General features: G+C 43.5%; 1 protein-coding gene across 1 annotated transcript; it reads right to left on the minus strand.

The window, feature by feature from the left end:
* Nucleotides 1-2024: 2024 nt before the first annotated feature.
* LOC139390086 (cholesterol 25-hydroxylase-like protein) lies at nucleotides 2025-16717 on the minus strand. Its single transcript, XM_071137230.1, has 3 exons — nucleotides 16152-16717; nucleotides 9123-9308; nucleotides 2025-7171 (listed from the first exon to the last, which is right to left on the minus strand). The coding sequence occupies exon 3, from the start codon at nucleotides 7150-7152 to the stop codon at nucleotides 6712-6714; it is 441 nt and encodes a 146-aa protein (XP_070993331.1). The 5' UTR covers nucleotides 7153-7171; nucleotides 9123-9308; nucleotides 16152-16717; the 3' UTR covers nucleotides 2025-6711.
* Between the last annotated feature and the right edge of the window lie 1227 nt (nucleotides 16718-17944).

Consider the following 17944-nt stretch of genomic DNA (forward strand, 5'->3'; position numbering starts at 1 on the left):
ATCTACATGATCAGTCTCTATGTGTAAAATAAAAAGTGGTTCGTGTGAACCTAACTCACAACTAAAAAATGTAAAGCAAGCAATCCAATGTCATTTGTTGCCTAGACTTTACTGCAAATGACAAGTCTTCAGAAAAAAACTATACACTAATATTGCAGTTAGCCATGCCAGCCTTTATAATAGAACGTTTGTGACCACACACAAATATTGCACTTGGGAAAAAACATCTTAAAGTAGAAATAGAATGAAACAAACAGGGATTATATTTTTGCTCTATCATAGTGGCCACTATAGTAGACATTGATCAAGTGCTAAAGGCTATATTGGCAAAAATAACGTTCACTGAGTAAAAAATATATATATTCCCCCCTCACTCACGTGTTAGTGTCAAGTTCAACGCAACAAAAACAATATATTTGGGCTACACTGCACATTGTTACATTGTACACTTTCTGTCTGTGGACATCAGCAAAAGTGAGAAAGAGGGAAAGTGTGTGGTGTTCCTTTCACCTCTATAGTGGCATCCAGTTTAAGCCAGGCCCATCTCCAACTACACTTGATCCCTGAATCCACTTGTTTAACAAGCAATGCCTCATTTTCACCTAATTCTCTCACTCTGAAAATTAACCACATACTGTACAGGGAAAACATTAGTTAGCTTAGTGGTTAGTTTGTTAGCTAGTTAACATTTCACATAGTTGCTTACTGGACCCTGGCAATCTAACAGGTTATAATTTGAGGAACGGCAAGGAGTCATATACCAGTTAATACTATAGCGAATTGGTTAGGTTACTAATGTTAGCTCATCCGATGTTGTAACTTTAGCTAGCTGACGTTAGCTGTCTGATTTTATTAGCAAGCTAATTTTCACACCATACACTCAATTATTTGATCTGATAATGCTGCTCAACATTTCTTTGGATAGCAGAGAATTCGATCCAGCTAGCAAAATACTTAATGCTAATACTTGTTCCACCACACTTTCTCCCTCACCTCAAACTTTCCAAATGCCAGTAGTTTTTCAGTTATAGCTCATGAAGTACGCTTCATCACTTTCTCACCCCTATCTCCGTGGTCAGGATTCTCACCTAACGTTACCTCTTCGTTATCGTGCCTGCCCGTCCAACATCACTACCCTGGACGGTTTTGACTTAGAATATGTGGACAACTACAAATACCTAGGTGTCTGGTTAGACTGTAAACTCTCTCCACTCACATTAAGCATCTCCAATCCAAAATTAAATCTAGAATCGGCTTCCTATTTCGCAACAAAGCATCCTTCACTCATGCTGCCAAACATACCCTCGTAAAACTGGCCATCCTACCGATCCTCAATTTTGGCAATGTCATTAACAAAATAGAATCCAACACTCTACTCAACAAACTGGATGCAGTCTATCACAGTGCCATCCGTTTTGTCGCCAAAGCCCCATATACTACCCACCACTGCGACCTGCATGCTCTCGTTGGCTGGCCCTTGCTTCATATTCGTCACCAACCCCACTGGCTCCAGGTCATCTATAAGTATATGCTAGGTAAAGCCCCACCTTATCTCAGCTCACTGGTCACCATAGCAGCACCCATCAGTAGCACAAGCTCCAGAAGGTATATTTCACTGGTCACCCCCATAGCCAATTCCTACTTTGGCAGCCTTTCCATCCAGTCCTCTGCTGCCAATGACCTGAACGAACTGCAAATCACTGAAGCTGGAGACTCATATATCCCTCACTATCTTTACGCACCAGCTGTCAGAGCAGCTCACAGATCGCTGCACCTGTACATAGCCCATCTGTAAATAGCCCATCCAACTACCTCATCCCCATACTTTATTGATTTAGCTTGCTCCTTTGCACCCCAGTATCTCTACTTGCACATTCATGTTGTGCACATCTATCACTCCAGTGTTTAATTGCTATATTGTAATTACTTCACCACCATGGCCTATTTATTGCCTTACCTCCCTTATCTTACCTCATTTGCACACACTGTATATAGACTTTTTCTACTGTTTTATTGACTGTATGTTTGTTTATTCCATGTGTAACTCCGTGTTGTTGTATGTGTCGAACTGCTTTACTTTATCTTGGCCAAGTCGCAGTTGTAAATGAGAACTTATCCTCAACTAGCCTACCTGGTTAAATAAATAAATAAAAGGGGACGTGCTTCTGTAACTGGCAAACTGAATTTCCAGAGCGCACGCTGATGCTGTAACTCGTAAATTGGTTGTCTCTTCTTTCTTCAGTCCCGTGCTGCGCTGCATTCTGTTACGTAAACGATTGGCTGAGTAAATGATTGGATGAGCCTTGGATACAGCTCCAAACGCGATTGGGTCACCAATTTTGGATTCAAAACGGCGAATTTCACCTAAAGGTGACTAGTTTGCATTCCTGCATTAAGCCAGAATTTATGCGTCAACTGCTGTCCTTGTGCGTCTTGGTGGCGCCAACTCACCTTTGCCTTGGCAAAATGTCAGTGTTCTCTTCTAACCACATCACATTTTGGAGTATAGGCTATACCAAAGTGAAGGAAAAATGAAGATACCGATGACAATTTTCTTAGACAACTGTACTGTGTGTTATAACGATTGGAGAAGGGGAACGGCAATCCCACATGTTATATATTGAAGTGGGGTTGTATCACTTGGATGCCACTATGTACAGTATGTTTTATATAATAGATAAGTGTAACAGTATAGACTTTACGTCCGTCCCCTCGCCCCGACCTGGGCGCGAACCAGGGACCCTCTGCACACATCAACAACAGTCACCCTCGAAGCATCGTTACCCATCGCTCCACAAAAGCCGCGGCCCTTGCAGAGCAAGTGACGTCACCGATTGAAACGCTATTTAGCGCGCACCACCGCTAACTAAGCTAGCCATTTCACATCCGTTACATAAGCTTGCCAAGAAACCTCAGTAGAGAGGAGTGTGCTGAACTGAACCAGATGTTCCTTGCCTATATATGCTAAAATGTATTTATGTCTAAGAGTCCAATGCTGGCTGCATCCAGAAAAGGTCTGCGTTTCAATCGTTGAATAAACCCTGGGTGAATGCTTAACAGTTCTCGACTACAAGAGCAGTTGTTTCTACAACAGCAGTTTTCAAGTCCATTTGCTCATAAAAGGTGGTGTAATTGCCTACAGTTTTCTTGACATTTTGTTTTAATTATTTTGATAGGCTCATGCACAGTGTACCCACACTATATAATTTGCACGGGACCATAGCGCCTTACTTTCAAACGTGAAAATAATCAGAGGAAAAAAACGCTCTTACGAAGCTCTAAGAAACGTATGGTTATCAGAACGATATGCGCTAGCTGGGCTAGTAGTGACAGTAGAATAAATAGCCTGACTATAAGAGTAGAGTAATTATAACAAGTTATTAACAGTCTATTACAAACATGCCAATTTAGCCAAAGGACCAGCACTGTCTCTCTACATCTATGCTCATCACATATTGAGATCTCTGCCATACCTAAGTCCCATATGAATCAACACATAAGCACCTGGAATTTACAAAACAAACACACTTTATAAAATGTATTTCCAATCAAAAGCAGTTTTTCCTAAACCTAACCCTTACTCTAACCTTCACTCCTAAACTGAACCTTAACCTAACCCCTACATTTAAAGGGATACTTTGCAATTTTGGCAATGAAGCCCTTTATCTACTTCCCCAGAGTCAGATGAACTCATGGATACCATTGTTATGTCCACACGCACACACAAGTGGTGTAGGCAGAAATCTGTTGATGGCAGGGCCATCAAAAATTTAGATGGGTGTCACATCCTGACCATAGAAAACCTGTATTTTCTATGGTAGAGTAGGTCAGGGCATGACTAGTTTTTTTTTGTTGTTCTAGTTTATATTTTCTATGTGGGGTTCTAGGTTTGATTTTCTGTGTTGGTGATTTGTATGATTCCCAATTAGAGGCAGCTGGTTATCGTTGTCTCTAATTGGGGATCATACTTAAGTAGAATTTTTTCCACCTGTAGGTTATGGGATATTGTTTATGTATAGTGTGTTTGAGCACTACGTAGTCACGGGTCTTTGTAAGTTTTGTTATTTTGTTTTCAGTTTCACTTATTCATTAAAAGATGTGGAACTATACTCACGCTGCGCCTTGGTCCGACCATCATCATTATAACGAGCGTGACAATGCGACTAAATTTAGGCACTCAAATCATTAAATTATCATCAAAGCATACCTTATACCCTACTGTAATTAATCACACACAACAAACCATTTAACCATGTGATTTTGCATTAAATGACCAATTCGTTTTGTAGGCCTACGTAAATGCATGACTCTTGCATTTAACATGCGACTCACATAGACCTACACATAATAAACCAGAGGCCTAAAGCTTAATTAATAGACTATGAGACTAGAACATAAAGCCCAGATATAACTGTAATAATCACAATAGGCAGCCATAGCCAATATAGACAAGAACAGTGGTCACCAACCTTTTCTTAGCCGAGATCACTTTGAGTAAAAATACAAGCCTAGTGCAATTCTCTGCTGGGTGCAGGAGATCAAGTGTTCCTACAATGTGTGATATCAATGAAATGGTTCAATAGCCTATAGGGCCTAACTATAGTGCATGGGTGGAGAAGCACAGAGCTAAGTTCGATTTCCAATTAAACTACATTCCTAAAAATGATAGGCTATTGACTGGAAATAAGTATTGTTTCATTAATTTGCCTAATTTAATAAGAGAGGTCCAATTAGAGTCCAATTAGAGTCCTGTATATTTCAAAACTGTAGTCTCAACCTAGGCTGTATGATGACACTGGTAATAGGTCAGTTTTTGTAGCCTACAACTTGCGAAGCGCATCAGAGCATAAGTTGAAATAACTTTTTTTATTTCACAGGACTGATGGTTATGTCTCAGCAGAGGGAGGTAGAGTGCGAGTCGAAGTAGAGAAGCGTGTTTCATGATTTCTAAAAGTATCAGTGTTGTAGTGCTGATCATTGTCTCTGAATGTACTGAAACTATCTTTAAGGCCCTTGATTAGATCAATGCAATCAGTGACTGATATAGATGGGGATTGGAGGCCCTTCATGGCAAAATCACTGATATCAAATAACTTGGCAAATGCGCCAACATCCTCTTTTATACAAGGTCTCTTGAACAAGATTAACAGTGAGCTTTGTTTGGCTAACTAGCTAGCTAATGCTGAGTAGCCTACACAGTGTAGCCTAGCCAACACAGTGGTAAGCTACTGTTTCCTGCACATGGTATCAGTGTGAAGTGACACGTGCCAGAACCCGTCCATTATTTTGAAGTTGATAAACTGTAAATAAACAAGCATAATTCAAATTAATTTGAATTCATGAATGGAATTGATTTTATGTATAGCACTAGATTTTTTGTGGTGTCCTGAAAGGCATCTGAAAGGCATCTTCTAAATAAAATGCATTATTCTTATTGTCTCTGAAGCCTGTGATAGAACAATTACATGTTTACCTGATTTGTTTGATATTAATAGTTAGACAATAATACTTAACAAATAGGATATTTCTGTCCTGTTTGTGTTTTTTTGGTCTCCACTCTAATTCCCTGCAGCTAATCTGGGCGTATGGTCACCAGAGATGGCTTGAGTTGACAAATGAGTTAAAGATTGCATTGCATAGAAAATGTGGTTGGTGTAACCAGGAGGAGTTTAGAACAATTCCTCATTGTCTCTAAATCATCCTTGCATCTGGGAAACTAAGCCAGGGAGGGGTGAAGACATCACCCACGTGCAGATAACAACAGAATGAACCCAGAGTGACTTATTTCCATGACAAGCCTCTGATTCTGAAGGATGCAATTTCCAATCCAGCAACAGAAAGTTGTTTGAGATTTTTGTTTTAAGCCTATCCCAAACCTTAACGACTCAGAGTAGGCATTAGCCTAACCTTAAGATGTCGGAGTTAATGCATACAGTTAACCTTAAACACTTTGAAATTTGCAACAACTTCAAAAAGTTTTGTTTGAGAAACATGGACGAACGTCTAATTCTGACGTGAGACTGTGAGAGCTAGTTGAGGCTTCACTGTGTGGCTGTTTTACCAAGTTGTATCCAGGCTGTATGGCCGGGATTGGGAGTCCCATAGGGAAGCACACGATTGGCCCAGCGTCGTCCGGGTTTGGCCGTCATTGTAAATAAGCATTTGTTCTTAACAGATTTGCCTAGTTAAATAAATGTTACATTTAAAAAAAAATAAAAAATTGAAGTGCCATAGAGGAAAAAGCAAGCACAGATTGGTTCACTCCAAAGCCGACATGTAAAGAATATTAAATAATGCATCTGTGATTTGTATTTATTGCAACTTTCTGAAGATGCAATGGCATGGGAATGCCTGTGTCTACAACTTTGTGCAGCCAGTAAATTTGTTTGATATATATATTTTTTTTACATTTAAACTTTAACTAGGAAAGTCAGTTAACATTGCAGAAACAGTCATTTCTAAAGGCCTTCCAGTAAACTTTCCAAATTAAATGTTAACTGCAAAGTAGGCTTACCTGGTAGAATGAATTGTATCAAATCAAGTGGTATTTTGATTAGCAAACTCTGCTATTGCACATGCAGTACAGAAACACTGCCAGCCAAAAACCAGTCTCTTGATGTGCTCAATTGAAATTAAAAGGGGAACTAAAACCTGCAAAATAAAAAGTTTTATTTTCTTCCTCACACCTCAAAAGTGGTCTCCTGATGTGATTTAAGCTTTGTTGTACGCGCACATACATACACAGTCAGACCCCAGGCTTTTCCTCCTCCTCCTCCTCCTCATTGTCCTCCCTCCATGTTTCCTCCCAGCCTCCTCCCTTACCCTCAGGTAGGTCCCACAAAGCCAGTCCCAGTGCCTGAAGTAGGGGGCGTAGTTCCCCCTGTAGACGTGGTGGTGTGCCTGGTGGAAGGGGGCCCCTCCGAAGCAGGGCAGCAGTCTATGGAGGGCCCAGGGCAGGTCATAACCACAGTGGTCCTCTACGGCCAGCCAGGTGTTGAGCAGGTGGAACAGGGCCTCGCTCAAAGGGTGGCAGCCCACCACCCAGGCACTGGTCAGGGCCAGCACCTGCAGGGAGAGGAGCTCAGTCGGGCTGGCATCCTGGGCAGTCAGGGCAAAGGTAATCCGGTTCTGGTGGTGAGCCTGGTGGACCATCCGATACAGCCAAGGAACCCTGGGGACCATACAGACAGAACTTTGATGTGTATGCACTATAACTTTGTTGTCTGGGTTACAACTAAATGATCAAAAACATAGGTGTGTGGTGAATTAAGAGGAGTAGCCTTTAGTGATTGAACCAGTGACACCTCAAATCAAATCACATTTTATTGGACACATACACATGAGTGAGGGAGTACAGGAGAGAACTGAGCATGCACCCCTGAGGGGCTCCCGTGTTGAGGATCAGCGTGGCAGATGTGTTGTATTGTTGTTTTTGTCGCACTGTTTTGCTTTATCTTGGCCAGGTCGCAGTTGTAAATGAGAACTTGTTCTCATCTGACCTACCTGGTTAAATAAAAAATGTAATAAAAATACAAATAAAAACACCTGGGGCGGTCCATCAGGAAGTCCGGGATCCAGTTGCAGAGGGAGGTGTTTAGTCCCAGGGTCCTTAGCTTAGTGATGAGCTTTGAGGGCACTATGGTGTTGAATGCTGAGCTGTAGTCAATGAGTAGCATTCTCACAAAGAGATTGCATCATCTGTGGATCTGTTTGGTCAGGATGCAAATTGGAATGGGTCTAGGGTTTCTGGGATAATGGTATTGATGTGAACCATGACCAGCCTTTCAAAGCACTTCATGGCTACGGGTCGGTAGTCATTTAGGCAGGTTACCTTAGTGTTTTTGGGCACAGGAACTATGGTGTTCTGCTTGAAACATGTTGGTATTACAGACTCAGTCAGGGACTTGTTGAAAATGTCAGTGAAGCCACTTAACAGTTGGTCAGTGCATGCTTGGAGTACACGCCCTGGTAATCCGTCTGGCCCTGCGGCCTTGTGAACGTTGACCTGTTTAAATGTCTTACACACATCGGCTACGGAGAGCGTGATCACACAGTCATCCGGAATAGCTTGTGCTCTCATGCATGTTTCAGTGTTACTTGCCTTGAAGCAAGCATAGAAGTAATTTAGCTTGTGTGGTTGGTTTGTGTCACTGGGCAGCAGGCGGCTGTGCTTCCCTTTGTAGTCTGTAATAGTTTGCAAGCCCTGCCACAGCCGACGAGCGTCAGAGCCGGTGTAGTAAGGTTCAATCTTAGTCCTGTATTGACGCTTTGCCTGTTTGATGGTTCGTCGGAGGGTATAGCGGGATTTCTTATAAGCTTCCGGGTTAGAGTCCTGCTCCTAGAAAGCGGCATCTCTACCCTTTAGCTCAGTACGGATGTTGCCGTGTCACTGTGGGGACGACTTCATCGATGCACTTATTGATGAAGCCAGTGACTGATGTGGTATATTCCTCAATGCCATCGGAGGAATCCCGGAACATATTCCAGTCTGTGTTAGTAAAACAGCTCTGTAGCTTAGCATCTGCTTCATCTGACTGTTGCTTCCTGCTTTAGTATTTGCTTGTAAGCAGGAATCTGGAGGATAGAATTATAGTCAGATTTGCCAAATGTTGAGTGACGGAGAGTTTTGTACGCATCTCTGTGTGTGGAGTACATGTGGTCTAGAGTCTTTTTCCCTCTGGTTGCACATTTAACATGCTGGTAGAGATTAGGTAGAACGTATTTGAGTTTCCCTGCATTAAAGTCCCCGGCTACTAGGAGCACTGCTTCTGGATGAGCGTTTTCCTGTTTGCTTATGGCCGTATACAGCTCATTGAGTGGGTTTTATTGCCAGCATTCGTCTGCGGTGGTATATAGACAGCTACAAAAAATATAGATGTAAACTCTCTTGGTAAATAGTGTGGTCAACAGCTTATCATGAGATACTCCACCTCAGGCGAGCAAAACCTTGAGACTTCCTTAGATTATGCACCAGCTGTTGTTTACAAATATACATAGGATGCCGTTCTATCCTGACGAAAAACTAATGTCCCGTTGATAGGATATACGTGCTCGTAGTTCGTCTATTTTATTATCGATTGATTGTACGTTGGCTAATAGGACTGATGGTAAAGGTAGATTACCCTCTCGGCGATGGATCCTTACAAGGCACTCGGACAGTCGTCCACGATATCTCCGTATTTTCCTCCTGCGAATGACGGGGATGAGGGCCCTGTTGGGCGTCCAAAGTAAATCCTCCCCGTCCGACTCGTTGAAGAAGAATTCTTCCAGTACGGGGTGAGTAATCGCTGCCCTGATATCAAGAAGCTCTTTTCGGTCATAAGACATGGTGGCAGACACATTATGTTCAAAATATTTTACAAATAATGCAAAAAAACATACACAATAGCACAATTGGCTACGAGATCGTAAAACGGCAGCCATCTCCTTTAGCAACATTATTATTTCCATGGGAAGGACAGGGTACCCAAAATAATCACTGCTTTGCCTAGCTTCATTTGTTGCATTGAGACTATTTCATATGTTGTGCATGCGTATTGCCTAAACATTTGTGGGTAAGTCTGCGGTAAGCTCTGCACATTTGGGCGTGTCTACATAATTGTATATAAGACAGCCGATCAGAGATCAGAGGAATGTTTTACAACACTTTGGACAAAAGCCAGGTTTGATAATTTTGTTATCCTTGGCCGTACAACGCTGTCACTGAGAGGTTCAACCTAAAAGACAGATGAATAGACTTAATTTACAAGGAAAGGGCGGCCAAAACACATTTTCCTTGCAATTTGTGGAATAGGCTACTGTTGAATGAAAATACATGTAGAGTATATAACTGAAACATTTTATTTATCTAGCTAGAATTTAATTTGAGACACTGACATTTTGAACTGCATTTTCAATCATTTTTATTGTTGATATGGACATTTTGTTAGAACATTATTTATTATACAGTACCAGTCAAAAGTTTGGACACACCTACTCATTCAAGTGTTTCTTTATTTTTACTATTTTTTACATTGTATAATAACAGTGAAGACATCAAAACTATGACATAATTATGTTGGAAGTTGGTCTTTTACCAAATAGGGCTATCTTCTGAACACCACCCCTACCTTGTCACAACACAACTGATTGGCTCAAATGCATTAAGAAGAAAAGTAATTCCACAAATTAACTTAAGGCATACCTGTTAATTGAAATGCATTCCAGATGACTACTTCATGAAGCTGGTTGAGAGAATGCCAAAAGTGTCCAAAGCTGTCATCCAGGCAAAGGTTGGCTACTTTGAAGAATCTCAAATATAAAATATATAACACTTTTTTGGTTACTACATGATTCCATATGTGTTATTTCATAGTTTTGATGTCTTCACTATTATTCTACAATATAGAAAATAAAAAATAAATAAAAACACTTGAAAGAGTAGGTGTGTCCAAACTTTTGACTGGTGCTGTATATGTGTGTAATAATATTTCACATAACAATATTATTGTGTGTGTGTGCGCGCTCGCGACAGGCAACCGCAGGTTGCATGTGACACGTCTAGTGCAGTCGTGCCTAGGTAGAGTTTAGTGGCATGCCCGCTTAACACGTTTGCATACTCTCGCTTACAGCTCGCTGCCGCCGGCAAGCCCTTGTGGTGAATTGTGCAGCATCTTCATGCACAAGTCTCCCCTTGCCGGTACAAAGCCTCTCCATGACCAACACTCCTGTCGGGCCTCCTCATGGTGGCACACGTTAACTGGTTGTCTTGAAACTCCAGGCTAACCGGCAGGGGACCTGGGAGCAGCAGTGGGCCCCAGAGATGCGTCTGTACAGGCCCACCTCTGTGTGGACACATCCTGGCAGCCATCAACCACTGTCCCACTGCCTTGTGGGTTAATCTGGTACAACAAAGGCTAGGGGATCACACCCTGAGAGAAAAGCAGCGTGCTGGCGGCATGCGGTAGGCGGACGCCGACAGACTGGAGGTCCGGCAGCCTCCTGCAGCTGTGGAAGATACTGGTCGTCCTGGGTTTCCCCCTTGTCACTGGACTTTCACTGTAGGAAGAAGTAGTGCTGTTGGGGATTGCGCACCCTCAGCGGCACTTTAAATAACTTCCTTTGCACAGGTATCGACTTCTGACCTTGGTGAAGCCATCAACCAGAAACCGGACTAAAGTCTGGGGGCATTGGGGTGTCTGGTGATGGGGGCAGGAGTGAATGCACCGGGAGCCCTTAATCATACCCCTGCACGCCAGCGGCACAGGGCTACTATGGTCGCCAGCAGCTGGCACTTGAGTGGAATCTGCTCACATCAGACTACTGTGTGACTGATTAGCCCTATTAAGGAGCCACACGGCTCACCCCAGCTGGGGAGAGGCTTAGAAAAGGTAGCCTAAAAATGTCCCACTCACGCCATCCTGGATAGACTACCGCACCTATCGGGAGTTCCATTCACGCCATCCTGGATAGACTACCGCATCTATCGGGAGTTCCATTCACGCCACCCTGGATAGGCTACCGCACCTATCGGGAGTTCCACTCACGCCATCCTGGATAGGCTACTGCACCTATCAGGAGTTACACTCACGCCATCCTGGATAGACTACCGCACCTATCGGGAGTTCCATTCACGCCATCCTGGATAGTCTACCGCACCTATTGGAAGTTCCATTCACGCCATCCTGGATAGTCTACCGCACCTATTGGAAGTTAGAAAAGGTTAGAAAAGGTAGCCTAAAAATGTCCCACTCACGCCATCCTGGATAGACTACCGCACCTATCGGGAGTTCCATTCACGCCATCCTGGATAGACTACCGCACCTATCGGGAGTTCCATTCACGCCATCCTGGATAGTCTACCGCACCTATTGGAAGTTCCACTCACGCCATCCTGGATAGGCTACCGCACCTATCGGAAGTTCCACTCACGCCATCCTGGATAGGCTACCGCACCTATCGGAAGTTCCACTCACGCCATCCTGGATAGGCTACCGCACCTATCAGGAGTTCCACTCACGCCATCCTGGATAGGCTACCGCACCTATCGGAAGTTCCACTCACGCCATCCTGGATAGGCTACCGCACCTATCAGGAGTTCCACTCACGCCATCCTGGATAGGCTACTGCACCTATCGGGAGTTCCACTCACGCCATCCTGGATAGGCTACTGCACCTATCAGGAGTTACACTCACGCCATCCTGGATAGGCTACCGCACCTATCAGGAGTTCCACTCACGCCATCCTGGATAGGCTACCACACCTATCAGGAGTTCCACTCACGCCATCCTGGATAGGCTACCGCACCTATCGGGAGTTCCACTCACGCCATCCTGGATAGGCTACCGCACCTATCGGGAGTTCCACTCACGCCATCCTGGATAGGCTACTGCACCTATCGGGAGTTCCACTCACGCCATCCTGGATAGGCTACTGCACCTATCGGGAGTTCCACTCACGCCATCCTGGATAGGCTACCGCACCTATCGGGAGTTCCACTCACGCCATCCTGGATAGGCTACTGCACCTATTGGGAGTTCCACTCAGCGGTCGAAAAATGCTAAAGAAAATAATTCCCCTGAGACTGGCGACATGGAACATCAGAACTCTTTTGGACACTGACGATAATAGCGATAGACCCCATCGAAGAACAGCTTTGATTGCTGCAGAACTAAGGCGCTACAACATTGACATTGCTTCCCTGAGTGAGACCAGGTTCCTGGATGAAGGGTCCCTGAAAGAGGAGGGAGAAGGTGAAACCTTCTTCTGGAAAGGTTACCCTCCGGGTGGACAACATCAGCACGGTGTGGGACTGGCACATGAGAACAGCCTTCTACCCAGCCTCACCGAAACATCTGTCAGCATAAGTGAAAGACTCATGTCTCTCCGTATCCTCCCAGCCAAGATGCGTTATGCTACTCCTCTCAGTGGATACGCACCAACGCTACCATCTAAAAATGAGAGAAAGGACTGCTTCTACCAGTCACTAGATGAGGCAATTCACAGCATCCCCATGAATGACAAGATCTTTCTGCTGGGTGGCCTCAACGCAAGGGTGGGACAGAACAACAAAATATGGAGTGCTGGGTAGGCATGGTGTTGGCCAGGTCAATGAGAACGGCATGGGACTGCTAACTCTATGAGTCGCGCATGATCGAATTGTCACTAACACCTTGTTCCAGCAGAAGAACAAATATCTAACATCATGGATGCACCCACACTCCAAACACTGGCACCTGATTGACTACGTCACAGTGAGACATTCTGATACTAATGACATCCTGCTGACACGTGCCATGAGAGGTGCAGAATGCTGGACAAATCACTGTATGATACTGGATAATCACCAGGTGAAAATAGGTCTCCCCCCCCCCCCCAACACCTGCAGAAGTCCAGTAAGAGGCATCTGCACTGTATCTGGCTTGAGAAAGCTGCAGTAAGGGACAAGTTGCCGTCGCTCTCTCGCTGAAAGGCTGAGGGAGACTGAGCCTCTTCTGAGTGCAGAGGACCCCATGGAACAGAAGTGGACATCTATTAGCTCAGTGCTCTATCAGGCAGTGGCTCACTCCATTGGCTACAGAGGTAGGAAACATCATGACTGGTTAGATGAGAACTCTGTCCAGTAAGGGTCCAGTAAGGCTGTGATGGTGTCAATATGCACAATGCACACAGGGCTACTCTCAACAGCACCACATCTGCTACCCTTCGCAAGCAATGGCATGCATAGCGCAAGGAAGTGCAAACAACTGACCATTTTGAAGCACTACTCAATCAGCATCCTCCTACAGACCACTCCATCCTGGAAGAACTGCCTGTTCATCCACCCATTTAAGACCTCAACCATTTGCCAACCTTCCAAGAGGTGTTATCAGCTATCTGTTCTCTCAAGAACAACAATACTCCTGGCGCTGACAGCATCCCGGCAGAGCTACTGAAGGGAGGTTATTTCTGCACCAGAATGCTCCACCAGTACATCACTAAGGTTTGGGACCGGGAGATCGTCCCTCAACAGTGGCGGGATGCAAACATTGTCATGATCAATTAGAACAAGGGCGACAAGTCCATCTGCACAACAGCCGGGGGATATCCCTTCTGGCTGTTGCCAGCAAGGTCCTGGCCAAGGTGATGCAACACAGGCTGGTGAACAACATCACAGAGGCTGCTGCCAGAGTCACAATGCGGCTTCAGAAAGAACAGGAGTATGGTCGACATGACATTCACGGCAAGGCAACTCCAGGAGAAGTTCAACTTTTTTGGTGCGGGAACAAGCTGTCGTACACGTCAATCCAGAGCATCCCAAACATGCTCAATGGGTGACATTTCTGGTGAGTATGCAGGCCATGGAAGACCTGCGATATTTTCAGCTTCCAGGAATTCTGTACAGATCCTTGCGACATGGGATGTGCATTATCATGCTGAAACATGAGGTGATTTCCGCAGATGAATGGGCCTCAGGATTGCTTTCAAATTGCCATTGATAAAATGCTATTGTGTTCTTTGTCCGTAGTTTATGCCTGCCCATACCATAACCCCACCATGGGTCACTCAGTTCACAACGTTGACCCCAGCAAACCGCTCGCCCACGCGACACCATACACACGGTCTGCCATCTGCCTGGTACAGTTGAAACCCGGATTCATCCATGAAGAGCACACTTCTCCAGCGTGCCAGAGGCCATTGAAGGTGAGCATTTGCCCACTGAAGACGGTTACGACGCCGAACTGCAGTCAGGTAAATACACTGATGAGGACAACGAGCAAGCAGATGAGTTTCCCTGAGTCGGTTTCTGACAGTTTGTGCAGAAATTCTTCGGTTGTGCAAACCCACAGTTTCACCAGCTTTTCATCCCGCAGGTGAAAATGCCAGATGTGGAGGGCCTGGGCTGGCTTTGGTGGACATTCCTGCAGTCAGCATGCCAATTGCACGCTCCCTCAAAACTAGAGATATCTGTGGCATTGTGTTGTGTGACAAAACTGCACATTTTAGAGTGGCCTTTTATTGTCCCCAGCACAAGGTCCACCTGTGTAATAATCATGCTGTTTAATCAGCTTCTTGATATGTCAGGTGGTTGGAATATCTTGGCAATGGAGAAATGCTCACTAACAGGGATGTAAACAAATTTGTTCACAACATTTGAGAGAAATAAGCTTTATGTGTCTATGGAACATTCCTGGGATATTTTATTTCAGCTCAAGAAACATGGGACCTACACTTTACTTGTTGCATTTATATTATTGTTTAGTATATTTGGATGAAATGTGTACATATTTTGGTATTTTACTGCCACCTATTGGTTGTAACTGTGGATGCTACATTGATCTAGAGAATCCCACAGTAACGGTGTCATACAGAGAAATGGTTCCAATAATTTTTCCCATTGGGGATATTTAAAAACAACAACCTTATTTAGAGCCAAAAATAAATTATAAGGGCTGTGTTTCGTGTAGGCTTACCCTGGTGTGACGTTTTGATAACCATGTAAATCTCTCTCAGACAAGGTGACTTTTATTTTTGTCTTTATTTACTCTCATATTTGAAAATGCTAATTAACACCAATGTAGATATCATGCAAAACTACTAATCCCTGCAAGCTCCTGCACGTCATCTCTAGATGACACCTTTGCTAACATGTATTGTGCCAATTTAAAACTTTCACAAGACAGTTCACAGCATTGTCCATTTAAAGAAATGTAGCCAATTTATTCATTACTACATTTAGCTAACATTAGATAGTTAATCCAGAGATGCTTACCTTTTATTCGATTCAGTAGTCTCACCATGGCATTTGTAGTTCACATTAGCCGCTAATTTGCATTTCATTTTGGGGGGGTTAAATACAGGCATTATATTGATAAGTCACCATGTCCTAGAGATACTTACACAGTTATACAAAACGTCACGCCTGGGTAAAACCTACACCAAACACAGACCTTATTTTAAGTGTTTCTAAAATCTCATATGGGAAAAATTAATGGTGGTAACACGACTGGAACCATTTCCCTGTATGACTACTAGGTTTTGGAGGTTTTATGACTCATACTGTCGTACTCTATGGCTGTGCTGAGTTGAGCAGTGTCATTTTCTCAGATGATATGAAATATGTCGCCATATTATGCACAACCTGAAGTGAATCACTACACATCAAAGTTTATCATAAAAACAAAAAGCTTACCGATGCATGGAATAATGCCATATAAAGAACAGCGCATCGAATAGAAGTAGGCATGCGATAACCTCCGCTATGAGCACTCTCCAGGATGGCGCGAGTTCTGGAAATATTGGATTCCGAACGCTTTGGTAAAGCGCGCTGGCCGGGAGAATAGTTGTCAGGTATTTGATAAAAATCCTCCAAAAGCAGTCAACCCATCGCTGCAAACACAACCCCAACGGTTCAGCTATCCTAGAGATCCTGTAGAAATGTATCCGTGGCCAGAAACATCCCAGCGCTTCAAACACTAGAAAAGGTGAGCAGAGGAGAATGTGGATGAAGAACGCAAAGCACGCGGGCAGATAAGGTGACGTGAGGAACTCCCGTCGCGCTCGCAGATCATCCCACAGCGCCTGGAGCAGTAATCTATCTCCATTTGGGTCCCCATGTTGATCAAAAGTACAATTCATGTCAGCCATAGGCTTCATATTTAATCAAATCAAATTTTCAACGGGAAGTGTTCTCAGCATCTAACCAAGTGTTGGCTATTTGAAATATCGGCAGTCCTCTCCAGCAATTTCAATCCAACTGAAAGTAGGCTATGAATTTAGTTATACAAATACTTATTTTCTCCTCCTTCATGGTTGGGAACACACCCACTGTGCACAGACATCAATTCAACTGTTGGTTCAACGTAATTTCATTGAAATCACGTGGAACAACCTTGATTAAACCAGTGGGCAGGCTTGTCTGTTATTTGGTGGGAGGGTAGTTGATTCATAGCAGCAGTTAAATCTATGAGACAGTCAATCAGACTGTTTCCCATAACCAAACCTCTTGCTTGGGGTCTCTCTATGGTCAGAGACAGATTCAGAAATCATAGGCATGGGGCTTTGTTTTTTATAGCCCCCCCACCCCTCTTCCCTGCACACTATCATTTTCTGTAATCAAATCCTTGCACCAAGATGCAATCCGATGCTTGGTACATTTACTGTTGAAGAAGAAAAAAAACGTTATATTAAAGCCATAATGTTTGCCATGTGGCATAGGCTACAGTTGAGCAGAGGCGATTTCAGGATTTCCACACATAGATAAAAAAAATACCACACCAATGATCGAAATGAGTGGCTACTCTGACTGACAATGTGATATCAATCTGGTCTTGAATTCGAACAAACAATAGCCCAGGCCAATGAACACAGATTGTACAATATTAGGAGGATTTGTTTAGACACACCTACTCATTCAAGGGTTTTTCTTTACTTTTAGTAGTTTCTAGATTGTAGAATAATAGTGAAGAAAACAAAACCATGCAATAACAATTATGGAATCATGTAGTAAAAGTGTTAAACAAATCAAAATATATTTTATATTTGAGATTCTTCAAAGTGGCCACCCATTGCCTGGATGATAGCGTTGCACACGCTTGGCATTCTCTCAACCAGCTTCATGAGGTAGTCACCTGGAATTTCAATGGCATTTTTAGCATTTTAATTAACAGGTGTGCCTTGTTAAAAGTTCATTTGTGGAATATCTTTCCTTCTTAATGCGTTTCAGACAAACAGTGATGTTGTGACAAGGTAGTTGTGGTATACAGAATATAGTCCTATTTGGTAAAAGACCAAGTCCATATTATGGCAAGAACAGCTCAAATAAGTAAAGAGAAATGACAGTCCACCATTACTTTAAGACATGAAGGTCAGTCAATCTGGAAAATGTAAAGAACTTTGAAAGTTTCTTAGGAGGCCATTCCTTCTCTTGCTAGAACAAAATACACATTTTCTAGCTTTGACAAATCTGATGTATTAGTTAAACAT

The sequence above is a fragment of the Oncorhynchus clarkii genome, chromosome 30, assembly GCF_045791955.1.
Source record: "Oncorhynchus clarkii lewisi isolate Uvic-CL-2024 chromosome 30, UVic_Ocla_1.0, whole genome shotgun sequence".
NCBI classification, from domain to species: Eukaryota; Metazoa; Chordata; class Actinopteri; order Salmoniformes; family Salmonidae; genus Oncorhynchus; species Oncorhynchus clarkii.